This window comes from Leptinotarsa decemlineata, unplaced genomic scaffold (assembly GCF_025532065.1).
Source record: "Leptinotarsa decemlineata unplaced genomic scaffold, Ldec_3_MD MMD2_tig00026316_RagTag_RagTag, whole genome shotgun sequence".
NCBI classification, from domain to species: Eukaryota; Metazoa; Arthropoda; class Insecta; order Coleoptera; family Chrysomelidae; genus Leptinotarsa; species Leptinotarsa decemlineata.
Window position 1 is genome coordinate 1523454 of NW_027412685.1, and position 16635 is coordinate 1540088.

Genomic DNA, 16635 nt, shown 5'->3' on the forward strand with positions numbered 1-16635 from the left:
ACATCACTCACTAGTGTTGAACTTCACGCACTTGTTCACAATACACCTACTACTTTTCCGCAATTAGTGAATAATTAAACTAACGAGGTCTAGTCACCATGTCTTTTTTGAATAAATAAAATAAAATATTTTTTTCGTAACTAATAAGCGGATAGTTAGAGCAAATTAGTGGTCTAGTCAAAGTTCTACAAAATGCAATAGTAAACAAATTGTATAGCTAACTTGACGCCAAGTTAGTGAGACACATGGACGTAGAAACCAATGGAATCTGCTTAAGTAAGGCGCGTGCAAGTAAAGCCTGAAGTGCGGTAAAGGGTATCGGCGTCGAAGGCAGATCCGTACTTACATTAAATTCAAATACAAACATAGAATCGTATGAATAGTAATGGATATGATGTTAATAAAAATCATATTAAGGCCATATTACTTTTATTTAATTTTTAACGATACAGTACATGGTAATAATAGGTTTTATATTCGATTTAATGAATATTTACTTGAACAAATGTAAACATTTATTGTCCGTCGAAAAGAATTAATTTATTAATGAGCTGTCTTTTTGTTTCTTCGAAATTAGTTTGCTTTGCTATAAAATGGAATCTAATATCTATAATTTTTCAGAAATAGCTCTTATTAATTCTGCTATGTGGTTTGAATCTAATATCTATAATTTTTCAGTAATAGTACTTATTAATTATGCTATGTGGTTTATGTCAGGAAAGTTATCTAATTGATGAATCTGCGAATCAGAAAGAATATCAACATCTATAAAAATTCAAGAGTCTGTTACAAAATTGTTCGTTTATTCAGATATTTCAATACTTTTTCTCCACGTAAGTTCAAGTGATACTTGACTATTTTTTTCACATAATTCTTCTAAAAAAATAAATTATTTTTAACCCATAGTAGCATAATTAGATTTGATTTCATTAGAAAACAAACTATCAATGCACTGAAGACAAATTCCGCTATAAACGTAATAACTTGCTTGCCATTTTTTTGAGCTTGTCGAACGGTTGATTGATTTCGACATAATTCGATTAGTTGAATCTGTTTATTGTAAGAAGATATTTTTTTATCTTTCGTTCGAAACTTCCTATTGACAGAGGTTTATATTCAATAGGTATCCGAATATATGAGTAGGCAATATGGTATGTGAAAGATTCGCGAAATAGAGAAGTTTTATGTTGTGGTATTGTTGAATGTGTCTTGAATCTCGAGTAAAGATGGCGTATGTCAGTTGTAAAGGATATCTTTTTCGGAGGTTTTTTTGTTATGCAGAATAAAATGTTCGACTAGATTCCATATTCAACCAACCCACATCCACGAACAGATGTGAAATATATTCTCGTTTCTTCGTACCCGTAATGAGCCTAATGTATGCATTCTGGAGCTTTTGCATTCTAAAACTGCCACTCTTCAAAATTCCACCACGTCTGCGTAGTTGGCATGTGAAAGAACTAAAGCATCGCAGGGTATAATTTTACTTTTTTATTCAGAAATGCTCAGTTGGAATATATCATTTTCAAATTTGCATAATCCCGTTTCAGAATTTACAAAATGTTTGTTTAAAAACGAAGATTCTTGTCAAGACATAGACCCAAGTTTTTTGTAACTCCTTTCAAAGGAAGTTCTGTTCCATCTATTACAATATTTATAAGGCCAAAACAACGATTTCTCGCAGCTGTTCTACCAAAGAGCTAACATTAGATTTAGATACATTAACACATAGGCAATATTTAGTTGACAAGGATAATAACATATCGAGATCGGTATTAATTTGCCATAGGGCCTCGTTAATTGAATTCTCGTCGAATTCTATGTAAAGCTGAGTATCGTCGGCATAAAAATGCACGGTTGCAAATTGCAGTGACCTATGAAATTGAGATGTGTAGAAAACGAACAAGAGAGGGCCCAATATTGAACCTTGAAGAACACGGTTTTCAATTTGTATTAAATCAGATTTTTCGTTATTACACACAACTCTTTGAAAACGTCGCGAAGGTAATTTTTGAGTAGTGCTACAGCATGCATTGAAAACCATAAGGAGTCCAAAATAGCAAAGAGGAGTTCATGGTGTATGCGAGCGAACGCCTTAGAATAGTCGAATAATATCAGAACAAAGAGTTTTTGTTATCAATGGATCTGTGCACATTATCCACAACTTTCAGGAGGGTACTCTTACAACTGTGGTCAGGTCTGAAGTCTGAACCCTGATCGACACTGGGGTGAAATACGGGTACAATTTCCACTAAAACTACCCCTCAATTCCAACAAGCTCACAGTTTTTCTGTGTTGAACTGTTTCGTGGTTGGATTATAGTTGCACCCCCATGCGATCTTATATACGAAACATTGGCAGATATTTTGATAAATTGGTATATATCAGATCTTTCGAGTTCTGAGAATTTACTCTACCTTATTCTTGAAAATAGGACCTTTGTCGCTGTTCAAAGAACATTCAAAGTTCTTGAAAATTCAATAATATAAAGTTGTATCGCTAACCTGATACGATTAATTTTTTTGAACAAAAATATGGATAATATTCTTCTCATTTTTTTTAATAATTTGCTATTTTTTCGTATTAAAGAATTTTGTTTTTCATAGCAGCCTCTGGTTTATTTTTCAGGTGCGAAAAATATAACACTTGGAGATGTTGAGGGATTGAAAAATATAATACAGGGTGTCAATTTGAAAACTTTCCACCCTTAATATCTTCCTTCCAGTAAGTAATATATGAGGAATATTTGTAGCCCTCAGGGTTCAACCCCCAAGGAGGAGTACCTGATGTTTTATTTTTTGTTGAGCAGTTCGCGAAAAATAGCGTTCTGAACTTACACATGTAACTAGAACTTGCCTGTTCTCAGATGCATTATTGTATTGCCTCCTTTCAATAAAGATGGTAAGAAGAGTAGGTAGCACCGTTCCAACCTTTGTTCTGATCAGTAATAAAGTCTGTTTCCGAACTCCTCTCTAACATTACAAAAAACTTCACTAGGAATTGACTGGCATGCTGCTGTAATTCGTCGTCCTTCAAGTTCTTCAATATCAGAAGTTTCTGTTTATAAACCACGGATTTAAGATGCCTTCAAAGAAAGAAATCTAATGGTGTTGAATCCGATGATCTCGGAGGCTATTCAACTGCTTATCTTCTGCCAATCCATCTATCTGGGAATCTCTCGTTCAACCACTGTCGGATGGGAAAAATATGGTGGAGCACCATACTGCTGGAAATGTAACAGATCCTCCTGCAAAAGTTCATTACCTTCTGCATAAATTTGAGTTATTAGCTCGTGAGTTACAAGAGGATCTATAGTCTTTTCAAGCATTTCAGGGTACATATTGCCAATCATGTTTTCTTCCAGAAATAATGGTTTTTGATTGTTATGTATGGTCTTCCCGAAAAAAAAAATATATGGGTTTTCGTCACACAAAAAGCCACAATTTTGTCTATCAAAATTGCCATTCAGAAAAAATGAACACTCATCGCTGAAACAAATGTTCAACAGAAGATTAGGGATGGTATTGGCTCGATGAAACATGATTTCACAAAACTCCATTCTCCTATCATAATCAACGTCGTGGAGCTCTTAATGAATATGCATGTTATAAGGATGAAAATTATGTATTTTCAATGCTTTTATCACAGTCTCGCGTGACATTCCCGTCTGTTATTATACTGATCGTAAATAACTCGCGGGCTCTGCAGCAAATCTTACTAAAATTCATCAGTCACATACCGGTTACTGATATTACAACTTGGATGTCTTTCGTTAAAAAGACATGCGCCCTTCATGCGCACTTTCCAACTTCTCCATAAATTACAATTATTTCAATTCATTCTTGAAGAATGTAAACATTTTCACACTTTTATACACTTTTAAAGTAATCATTAAACAACCCAAGAGATACAACTGTAGGCACAATACTACCACATCGTTCAAATTTCCTAACCAATGTTTTGTCTAAAAACAGAAACTTTCTACAGCACAAGGACGGCTATCAGTATACTTTCTGCGATGAGAATTGAAAATTCAGCATTTATTAAACACTACTTTACTACCATCTAATTGTTACTATTAGACTACTTTTTGATGTAAATTAATTGGAACTAATGGCTAATGTTACCACTAATAAAGGGTTGGCACGGTAACACTGTTAGTTATAACGCTATTTTTTTGGAAAATGCTCTACAAAAAAATAATAACTCAGGGTGGAAGTAGAATTGAACGCCAATCAAAATGAAGTCTCCCCCTCCTATTTAAAATTCTAAGGGTAACATCTATCCCTCCTAGGGGGTTGAACCACGAGGGCTACAAATAGTCCTTGAAAGTGTCCCCCTTGATAACAAAATTGACCTGTTTTTTCGATTCCTCATATCATTTACTTGAAGTAAGATATTAAGGGTGGGAAGTTTTCAAATTGACACCTTGTATATATCACAACGTGGCTTAAGGCACGCTATATTACCTCAAGTTTATGACAATTTTCACCTGTTATTTTCTGTCAAGTAGGTAAATGAGTTTTAGATAGTTTTACAATATAACTTGATTTTGGAATTAGTCTTTAGGATAATGAACTCCCTTTTCGTTAGTATCGTATTGTTCGGTAGAGAAAAATCATTGGGTTGCAATGTTGTATTTTGAGACTGTACAATGTCGGGTCTAACCTTGGAAATAAGCTCGTCGTGGTTGGCGAGGTGCGCCCGGCAGTGGATGCACGAATAGGTGCGATGGCATTGTGGCAAATAGGCCTGGAACGTCTTCACCATGGTGATTTGGCTGCTGCTGTTTGAGCTGCTGGTGCTGGCTGCGACGGCAGGCCATGCGGATCTGTCACACCTGCAAAAAAAATCTATTTAGCGATAAACGACATCTAATGTATGAACTATGTTCTCCCGTGGTGTCCATAACTGTTCGAAACATTCTTTGTACCAAAATTATATTCCATAATATAAGGTTATTTGGAGGAAACTAAAAAATAAATAAAACCATAATGGCACAAAACTTGTAGACCACGGACAATGAATTCGGAAAATAGCTTCTACACAGTTACATCAGACCGTGGAACTTTTGTTTTTGTATTTTTTCTAAAACAGTTATTTATGACGATTGGATTAAATTCAGACACGAAAGTTGGCCAGGAATATTGTCAAAGGAAGTAGTTACTTTGGTGATCTCTGTATTATCAGAATACTAAGAGAATTCATAGTAGTCCATAGTAGATATCCATAATGAACGTTTACAATCTTTCTGATAGAGGTTTATTTGCTGAATAACACATATATTTTTGGAAATTAAAATATGAACACGTTTTTTCATGAACTCCTTCGCCTGAACCGTTTTTGAATGGTTAGTTAGCAAGTTTGCTGAATTGGCTAATATCCACAATTTTATGGATGTCTATGTGTTCAATTAATCGAATTAAAAAAAATAACAAAAAAAGGCGATGACATCTTCCCTTACGACGATGCCATCTATGGGATCCATAAGATACTCAATCCACGAACATCACCATGATGTTGGACCACGAACGCTTTGCTCAGTGCTCCAGTTTGTTCCAGTTGTCGAAGCTTGGTCCTGCAACGGAACCCCTTGTGCAACCTTGTCTATCTTTGATATTCGTGGAATATATGTTCAGAAAATAAGGTGAATTTTCATTGTTATCAAAAAATATTTATTCATTCATCAGATTCTATTTTGTCTCCTTCAAAGGAAACGCTGGCACCTCTCAGGTGCCTCTCAGGTTCTTGAGCACTCTCAGCGATTCAAAATATGCTGCGGCAAACTTTTTCAACATGCTACATAATGACTTGAAGAAACAGCCAAACCTGTTCAGATTCAAACAAAATTGAAATATTATCTGTTATCCAGGGCATTTTATAGTATTTCAGAATTCATTTCGGACTGTCGATGAATAGTGTACTGTGTACTACCTACTTTCAGTGTTGCTTGGTTTGAAAATTTCTTTAAAGTGTTTTTACTGTTTTATCATTTTGAAATTGTTCTGTTTTGACTTATCAATTCAATGTAAATTGGTGTATAATCAATAAATATCTATCTATCTATCTATCTATCTATCTATCTCCCCAATCATCGCAAATAGCCGTCTTTTTGTGAGTCTCTTCAACAGGAAAAAGACGCAGGGAAGCAAATCTGGTGAAAACAATTGCTGAGGCACAATTACGGTGTTATTTTTGGCCGAAAAATTATGAATAAGCAATGACGAGTGAGCAGGTACATTATCGTGCCAAAGTCATCAATTGTTTTTTCATAACACCGGACGTTTTCTTCGTATTACTTTTCACAAGCGGGCCATAAATTTAAGATAATACTCCTTATTGGCATGCGACCATGTGGCAAGAACTCCTGATGCACTACGCCACCGTAATCGAAGAAAACAATGAGTTCGGACTTCCATTGTCTAATATAATATAAATTGATTTGAAATCCCTGAAAAAAATTAAAAAGTTTAACCGAAAATAACAATTTTATTAAACAAAAGACTGAAATTACAAAGAAATAACATACAAGCAACAACCAAAAAAATAAAAAATAGAAATATTAATAAAATCTGAAAATAAAAAAATGAAAAAATATTATTAACAAAAAATGAAAAATAAAACTTAAAAAAAGATTCTAATCCAAGTTACGTCACGACGTTTCGATTGTTAGTATCCAGAATCGTCTTAGGGTGATAACTGGACTTATTCCTCTGAGATCTGACTATTATAGGTCATTCGAGTGCTTTCCCCTATCCCTTCTTCCCTTTCACTGCTTCATTGGTTTCAGCGGGAGATGACCGTTTGGCGGGAGTTGGTCGTTTTTCTCTTGATTAGAGGTTTCCATATGTTATGTATCTCTACACTAGTTTGACTAAATGCGTTGTTGGACAACATATACGCGGCTTCTTTGAATTTTCTCCTAAATCAGTGTTCCTCTTTGTGGATTATTACAGAGCCCGAAAGCACGGTCTAGTAGAGTCTTGATGATTCGCCTCTTAGTCGATTGATGCTAGTTGGATTTCTGATTCAGATACTGTCCTGTGTGAGTGGGTTTTCGATATACAGATGTTTCCCATTTAGTGTCGGTCCTCTTCATCAATACGTCTGAGAAAGGCAATTCGTTGTGGACTTCCCTCTCCATTGTGGAAGTGATGGAAGGACTTACGTTGTTGATGTGCTTCAGGAAAGTGTCTAGTTCTGCATTCCCATGGTTCCATATTATGAAGGTGTCGTCTACGTATCTCAACCACACTCGGGGCTTCTTCAATGGCCAGAGTTTCAAACCATTCCATATATATATATATATATATATATATATATATATATATATATATATATATATGGGCTATAGCCGGTGAAAGTGGCGATCCAGTCCCTCATCTTGCGTAATTCAGTTGGAAGTAGCAGTTTCGTACACAGAATCCTGTAGATAGAACAAACTTACCTGTATCGGTAAGTTTGTTCTACCTTTCAGGTCCCTATCTTCGGATAGCTTCTTCTTTATGATTTGAAGTGCTTCTTCGACAGGAACGTTGGTGTAAAGGCTTTCCACGTCGAAACTGATCAGTTAATCCTGCTCTTTGAATTTGATTTTCCCTAGTAGTTCAAGGAAATGCCTTGAATTTTTCACAAAAGATGATGTTTTACCTTGAAGTGGTTTAATTGATGGTGGTAAAAATCTTTACAAGTTCTGAGTGGCAGAATCTCTGGAGCTAATAATCGGTCTGAGCAGAACATCCTTTTTGTGGATTTTGGGTAGTTCATACAAGTAAGGGGGCTTACTGTGTCGTGGTGTTAGCGATGATCTCTCTTTTTCCGAAAAATAGACTTGGTGTTTTTTCAAAGTCTGGTACAACTTCCTTTCAATTGATGCAGTGGGGTCTCTTACGAGACCCTACTTTTTTGGTTGTTTTGGTTTTGTTGCTTTGGTTTTTTGGTTGTTGCTTGTATGTTATTTTTTTTGTAATTTTAGGTTTTTGTTTAATGAAATTGTTATTTTCAGATAATCTTTTTAATTTTTTTCAGAGATTTCAAATCAATTTATATTATATTAGACAATGGAAGTCCGAACTGATGAAATACACCACGAAACATTGTCAACCACCTTCAAACAAATGAGCAAAACCTTGACATTTGATGGAGCTTGGCGTGCTTTTTTTGGTATTTGCCTTCCTGGGCTCTTCCATTGGGACGTTTGAACTTTGGTTTCGATATCATAACCATATACCTATGATTTGTCACCAGTTATGACCCTTTTTAGCAAATCTGCAAAACTGCTCATGCGACGGTTTTTTTGGGTCAAAATTCAACAATTTTGGAATGAACTTCGCTGACATACACTCCATACCCAAAATTTTCGCAAAAATTGCATGGCATTAGACAACCAACTTGCCGACATAGTGATCTACTAGTGAGTCGACGATTTTCCATAACAACTTTCTTCGCTTTCAATCGGTTGTTGATGTGCTCGGTCATCCAAGGCGAACGTTCTGACTCAAAGTACAATCACCGTATGCCACTGTCAACATTTCAAATGTTTTTAGCACTTAATATCATTTTTTACACAAAATTTGATGCAAATTCTCTCATCTATTTATTTCGATAGCAGAAAATGGGCGAACACGCAAAACTCTTCTAACTTTTATGTCTCTCACAAACAAACTAAACATACTAAACCGCTGAAACTGTGAACATATGTTCGAGACGAATGTAACAACAAAAAAAATCAAAAACATCGCTAATCGAATGTAATAGCCGCAAAAATTGAACATTCGCCTTTTTTTTGACAGGTTCACGTATGGCGTCTCACTAAGGAAGATGAATGTCACTGTATTCAAGCTTAAGTTTGTTCTTTGAGTCCAGCCATGTATTCGTGGTCCAGCTTAGCACTACTGATGATATTCATGAGAGGTCGAAACAGCGCTCTCTGATGTTGGATCACGAATGTGTTATTTTGGGCTCTAGTTGCAATGAAAAACAGAGGACACATCTCGTTCGGCAGTCATATTGAAGCTTGGCTTTGCAACGGTCCCTCTTAAGATTCGTGGACTGAGTATTCTGTCGATCCCCGAGATGTCGTGTCATGAGAGGAGATGTCATAGCGTTTACTCACTAAGGCTTATCCTTTAAAGACAGTGGAGTTCAGTCATGCATTTTTTATTCAGCCTAGCACCATTGATGAGACCCATTGCAGGCCGAAAGATCGATGACACGAATATTTTTTTTGTACTAGTTTCGAATAACATCCTTGTTGTAGGGTAACGAAATATTTTTTCAAGTTCCAGGGTACTAAATTAGAAGACACAATAAAGTACAGCTCTTTCTCGTATTTTTTGGTGAATGCATCTTCATTACGTTAACACGTTTCGTACAATATCTAATTCGGAATTTAATTTAGGGAGTAAAGGAGTAAATCAACTACGAGAAGTAACTAAGTAATACAAATGCCTTTTTATAGCTCGTTTCACGACATGTTTCATCTAATTATTCCCGCTAGGATCAAGCAATCTCATTCGCATTATGCCATCCAGTTTGGGAAAATGAAACGGAAATTTGATGTTTGATTCTATCATCTATCGAGCGAACAACTGGAAATTGCTTTAGAGGGAAAAAGAAACTGGAGTTTTCGAATAGCGATATCGTCAAAATATATATGGTGTCGACTGAGTGAATTGAAAATACTCAGCCGAAATTGAAAAATTGCTGCCAACCTTGTTTTTGCTGAGTCTGATGACACGGACGAATTTTTATCTACAAACGTTATAAGCATTCTTAAAATTTTCAGTTTCATTTTTTATACGAAAAATTGAAAGTGATTTGATGTTTTCAGGCAGTAATTTCTCAGGATGAAACGGATGCTCATCATTTCTTTTACATTTATATAAAGTTTTCCATTACATTTCTTCTCACCTATGTTAATTAAAAAACGAACAATATTGACATAAATTCGATAAATGAATTAGAAACAAGACAAATTCAGAAACTTCATTTCGACGCCGATAGAACAATGTTCCGTATTTGCTACTTCTTTCATTTTCATCTAGAATGAGGATAGGTAAAGTTAATGATCAGGGACGTACTGGCCCTGTTTTCAAAAAAATTCAAAATAAAGTACCTCAATAACTGAATGTAAACTGTCCGCTGAACCACACACATAAAACCACTATAGATTGTATAGAGTTCCTGAGAAATTTTTAGTAGTGTAAACGAACTCCCAGATAGGAGTCCATCATGGACATCAAAGTGTACATTTTTTATAACTTCTTGAAGTTGTTCAACGTGATGTGGAAAAACCTCACTGAAGCTATGGAAACTATAGGTTTATGATATCAAAACATGTCAGTTTCTTGCTGAACTTTCTGAGAAAGACATGTGCTACATTCATTTATCGAAACTCTCTGGAATATAAGAAAACTTTGCGATAGTACATAAACATTGCCGAGCATAAAATTGCTTTCAAAAAAAGGTTCATATTCAAAGTTATAAAGTGGAGGGAGTCCCAAGCTTAATGACATCCAGTATGAATATTATATAACCATATTCTAATATTACAATGAAAGTTTCCGCAGCAAAGTGAAAACAGTGTCCAATATTGCTGCAAATAAAGAAGATACAACGTTATGAATGGGCGAATCTTTCTTAATTTGAAGTTGTTAAGAGTACGAAGTTTCTGAGAATTTTTGAGCATAATTCTAAAGAAACAATATGATAGATTTTTCATTATTGGTTTCTGGAATATGCAACTTCTGTTGAGAACTTCATATGGATTTTGAATTATGAAAAATGATTTCATTTATGGTCGAAGTTAATCCTAGTCATTTTTCTCAAAGAAAATCTCATATTTTGATAGTGATTTACATTAGGGGCGGGACATAGAAGTTGAAGTTTCTATTCTGGAGGTTATATTATGTGGTTAAACCACACTTACTAAGCTTCATGAAGAGACTAAGTACATCATGCTTTCTTTCGAGAAATTGTAAAGACCGTAATAAAAAAATAATTTACCTGAATATCGAAGCCAATTTAATTTCTGAATATTGTTTTAACATTGCCACACAAAAATTACTCATGATAACATTTCGAAACGCTAAAAGGAACATCCTCTCAGGTATCTCAAAGGTGCCGAACTCGTTTCCTCTTTTTCATAAAAGAGGATGTATGCCTCTCCAGCCACAAGCGATTTTGGTGAAATTGGTGACACACGTGAACCGTTGTACTCGTAACACGTACACAAAGTATACGTAGACCCAGCGTGATTCGAAAGTGCATATATATCATAACGACAAGGAGTCACATTGTCTGCTGCAGAACTGCTCATATTCAATCCATCTAGAGGAAATTCGATGGCAACATTTAATTTGTCTCAAAATATTTCCGTGAAAGAGAATCTTTTGAAATTAATTACTGAAATACGGGGAAACTTGTGGATTGATAGAGACTTTGTGCATTTTCTTGTTACTCGTATACGTCGTTTTTTTATGTTCATCCACAATTTCCTCTCTTGTGAAGGAATCCAAGCATTGTGACAAACTCAATTGGCCAGATCTTTGTGGTATGAGAAGTGACAAATCCTAAAAAGGATAGAAGGTTACTGATGAGTATCCACTGTATGCACTTCATCGTGGATTTTGATTAACAAACGAAAATATCTACAATCTTAGAGTTATATATACTCCGCCATATCGTTCAATTTTTCCTAAATCTCCGTTAAGATCGGTTTAGATTTCTCATTAATTCTATTAACGTCATCATGTGAACTTTCTAAAAGATACTCTGAATCCAATTTTTCAAGGATACTGTGTTCACTACTCTATCAGATGATTTTTCTGACCACAATTCCTTGATAACTTCTGCGAAAGCTTTGTTTAAAGCACCCTCAGGGCCGTAGCGAAAAGAAATACGGGGGGGGGGGGGAGGGGAATCCAAATTTTCCCAACCCCACCAGCAAAGTTTCCCAACTTTCGAAAAAATGAAAGCCGAGGGATTAGTTACTACTATAATATATTAATTTTCTTACTTAGCTATCCAAAGATTGGCTGAATACTTATGCCAGTTAGGGTATGCACAAACAAAAATAAATTTTGGTAATTATAAAAATAATAATGGGAATTATTCTACTTTGGACCAAGGTCCTTGGTCTTCCACCATATCCACCATGTATAGGAATATTCAATACAAATGAAAGGAAATTTAAATAATATTGTGCTTATTGTGCTATTATTTTTTCTATCTTCACGGCCCGAAATTTCACAACTTTTCCAAGTCGAAAAAATAGCGAAAAGTTGGGAATTTTGTAAAATTGTCACTTCAAAATTTGTGGACTGTTCAGGACTGTTCTCTTTCTTAGGAGAAATCAAACTTTTTTGAAGATCTCAAACAACTCAGAATTTCAAAGTATGGGATGTCCAAGTTATGCATGTTGGAAAATCCCAACCTTCTTCCGATTCTTTCCCTTTTCTTTTCTCTCATTTTTATTTTTTAAGTTTTCATTCATTTTTTACTATTATTTTTTTCTATCTTCACGGCCCAAAATTTCCCAACGTTTTCCCAAGTTGAAAAAGCAGGGGGGAGGCTCCCCCGATCTCCCTCCATGGCGACGGCCCTGAGCACCCTCCATACTAGAAATACTAATATGAAAATACTTACTAGTATTTCTAGTATGGAAGGTAAATATTCATCCTTTTTTAAATATTCTAGTAACCATCACGTAACCACACTGTTCATGAAACAGGTGTTGCCAATATTTTTCAACCCATCAAGCCCAAAGGTTTTGATTGAAGAATATATCACTGATCTGATGTTGTTGTAACTGATGATGCTATGTTCGCCTCTGCTGTTTTCTTTCGATGCGATGATTCTCCCCATCATTGGACCAGCAGGATGAGAAATTTGAAGTTAAACTGTTTGAAACTGAATTGGATAGATTTCGAATTTGTGAGAAACTGATAATTCCAGAACTTGTTCATATTTCTCTGTATCTTCTGAGAAAATCGTGAAATGTTCATTTTGCTTACTCGATTTTGGGTGAATCATAAAAAATTTTGCAAAAGATACAGATCCATATTTGAAATTCCAAAGCGAAAAGTGATTCAAGTTGGTTGTCATCCTGTATAAATATTGTATGAACAAGTTCTTATGACAAAGTATTAACATACTTTCAATATATAAGTATGTACAAATGAAGTTTGCACAGTTGAAGTTTGTGAATTTTTGGTTTTTCCGGTATTCCTTCGGAAACAACAGAATTAGTCAATTTTTAGTTATCATTCATTCAATTGCCCTTAAAATATTGAACTTTATAATAATTTAACCAATCTTCTATCTCTCACCTATGTATAAACTCGATTCGAATATCCTTGTATATTCACCGTGTGAATATCAAGTTTTAGTCTCTCTCATCGAAACAAAACAAACAGATATGCGAGAATACTTTCCCAAAACTTTCGGTTGCGCGTTTCGTCTAGACATCCAGACAGGTCAACGAAAACGTACGCTTGTTCAGGGTAGGACCTAAGGGTTGCTCCTGAACAACGAATATGAACATAACTAATTATCAATCACCTTCATAACGTAAAACCGTTCTTGTTTCGACGTTCAGGATAAAGTCAAACAACGTCTGGGTGAATTTTCAGAGCAATAACGTGAATATTAAAGTTCCCAGAAGAAGGCTGTCTGATTTATTATTTCAATATCACGAGAAAAGAATGCGATTTTTTTATAAAAAACTCATTTGTGCACGTCAGTGGAACTAATAGCGACATAATGAGAATATATTTTTGTAAACATTCTGAAAGCGATTGGAAAAAATTGAGGAACTGAGTTCCGAGTCAAAAGTATTCAACACATTTCCAAAAGAAATTCTGAACTCTCAGTATTTAATGAGAAAAATAAGTCGTTCGATTGATGACCTGTTTATTTTGTAGAAATTAATATTGAATATGGAATAAAGAAAATAACTTTAGTTACATTTCTAGAAAGTTTATTATTTGTTACGATCGGTTTCGGTTTGTTAGACCATTCTCAAGTAACAAATTGTAAGAAATAAAACAAGTTATTTTCTTTGTCCTATAAAAATAAGTCGATAATTTTTGCAATTCCTCACGACAAAATTACGTTTAACTGGATATTTCAATCAATATGGCATGTACCATTTCAATCGGAAATAATTAATTATTATATTCAACTTTGATAATTGAACAAATTTGGCTCTATTTATATTACGTTGTTTCAAAAGTTTCATCCGTTTAACATCGTGTATTTTTTTAGCTCCATATCTCAAAAAATATGTATTCTACTGTGTCGTGGTGTATATATATAGATAGATAAAGAATGTTGTACTCTATACATTTGTCCAAATTTTATACTTATAATTATTACTATATGATGTCGTTAGGCGATTTTCGCCAATTTTTTCTACGAATTAAATTACTAGGCATTTCGCAGTGACAATGTTCGACGATGGTCTGCGAAATTTCGTTCCGGAGATTTCAGCTCCCATGCGGTTTCAGAAAGGTTTTAAACGTACTGGAAAGGTCAATAAGCTCGAAAAAGGGGTGCTGCCCTACGATTTGAACCAACGACAGAAATAGTCACGTTTCGAAGTATGTTCTTATTTGCTTTTGCGTAACGAAAATTATTTTTTTTTGGCCAGGGTCGTCACTGTGGTGAAAAGTGGATCATCGACGACAATAGCCACCCAGCCACTTCCTAAAGGCGAAAACCCACCAAAAAATATCATGCTTACTGTGTGGTTACTGTAAAACTTTCTGCAATCGAGCCAAACCATCACAGCAGAGTCCTATTGTGAGGTAATCGACGAAATGTATCAAACATTGCGTCAGCAGCAGTCGGCACCGGTCAATAGAAGAAGTCCGATCCTGCTCCACGACAACGCTCGTTCGCACGTTTCACAAGTCACCGTCCAAAAATTATACCGGTAGAACCTTCGCCAATCTGGACCAGGCAAAAACGGCTTTCGTCAATTTCATCGAAACCCGAGTACCCAACTTTTATGCTGACGGAATCAATCAACTAGAATTACGTTGGCAAAATTGCCAACTTATAAAAATAAAAAATAAATAGAAACAGACAAAACTTATGAAACAACCTAATAGTTAACTTTAACTGAATTCATCTTTGGTAATTATTATCTGGTATATATTTACCTATGAAATTTAACGGTTATTCAGATAAAACAATAAAATAGAAAAAAATACCTCAATGACACCATACTGGTTCAAAATTCAAATTGACTGATGTAGTTACTATTAACGAATTCAAGAATAGGACTGTATTTGAAAATAATATAGTGTTTTTCTTTGTGTATGTCAATAATTTGTATAGTTTAGAAAATTGTATATTCTTATTTTCTTTCTAACTCAACTCAGGGAATACACGTATTTAAAAAATAGTTTGCTTATACTGGGTTAAAATATTGAATTTAAAATGAACAGACGACTTTCACAAAGGTTTGTAATGAATGTTAATTCGGCTTACTATTACAATATTTTCTGCCAATTTATTTACAATTTGAGAATGCGAAACCATCGAAAATTTGATAAAAACATAAAGGACACCACAAAGAAGAGAACATTCATAAAATATAAAAACCACCTACCCTTTACATACATTACCACATGACGCTAGCACCAAAACAACCTGCAATATTTATGTATTAATATCGATGAAATCATACTTGAAAAAAATTAAAAAGAAATAGATTAAACGAGTTTATTCAACAAGCCATCCTAAAAGAAATAAAACAAAATTATAAAGCTACATCAAAGTAAAAGCATTCACATGATTGAACAATGAATAATGGAAACTAACGTGCTATTTTGGTGTATATGGTGGCAGTTAACATTTTACTGATGTATAAATCATGCCCTAAAGAAAATAACGCCGGCTGGTAGCCATAAACCAAACGTGACGTAGCTAAGAGCATACGAATGTACGGTGTTCGCTGCCGCTTTAGATGTAGCGAGAATACTGCTACCGATTTCGATGGAATTTCGGCGAAATTTACTAGCGCATTCGATTCGGATATATAAACGCTAGCCACGAGCATATCGACACAGTCAAGTGGAAGTTACAGTGCGGTACGCGAAGCGATCTAGTAAGGCGATAGTCATTCGAATAGTACTTGTAGTTTTTGTTGAAGTGTTTGTTGTATTTAGAGTGAAATAAAGTTAAGTTTGATTATTGTTCAGTGTAGTAAGTTATTGGTCAACCCACGGAGAAAACGTAACAATATTAATAATAACCAAAATAGCTATTCCTTGAAAGATATTTTTTGTGGAGGGCTCAATACTTCATTATATATGTTTTGGGTATACAACCCACCACAATCTGAAACTGAAAAGTTCACCTCGAAAAGTTACTGCGTAATATAAACAACTGAATAATATTATTACTGACTATCGTATGTCAAAAAAACTGAAGATATTTACATTTTGAAGCGAAAGTTTTGAAGTAAATTTTGGGTTTTGATAACAGAAAAAGATTGTTTTTCGAAACGTTGACAGTGGTCAACGCAGTTTATTTTTTTCAATTGCCCTTTATTTGCTCTTTATTACACTTCAGCAGATTCTTTATTGATTTAGCTTTGTTAATTTTTCAGATTGTGGAAGGTGA

General features: G+C 34.8%; 1 protein-coding gene across 6 annotated transcripts in view; it reads right to left on the reverse strand.

Annotated features, from left to right (window-relative positions):
* Ypel (Yippee-like) overlaps positions 1–16635 on the reverse strand; it is a 180474-nt gene that overhangs the window by 45695 nt on the left and 118144 nt on the right. For 3 of the 6 annotated variants that reach the window (XM_074181817.1, XM_023166046.2, XM_023166044.2), the window contains 2 exons: positions 15620–15660; positions 4669–4840 (listed from right to left, as the gene is read on the reverse strand). In XM_074181817.1, the coding sequence (XP_074037918.1) occupies positions 4669–4840; positions 15620–15660 (213 nt within the window). The remainder of the gene's footprint in view (positions 1–4668; positions 4841–15619; positions 15661–16635) is intronic. The other 3 variants (XM_074181819.1, XM_074181818.1, XM_023166047.2) reach the window with 1 other exon arrangement.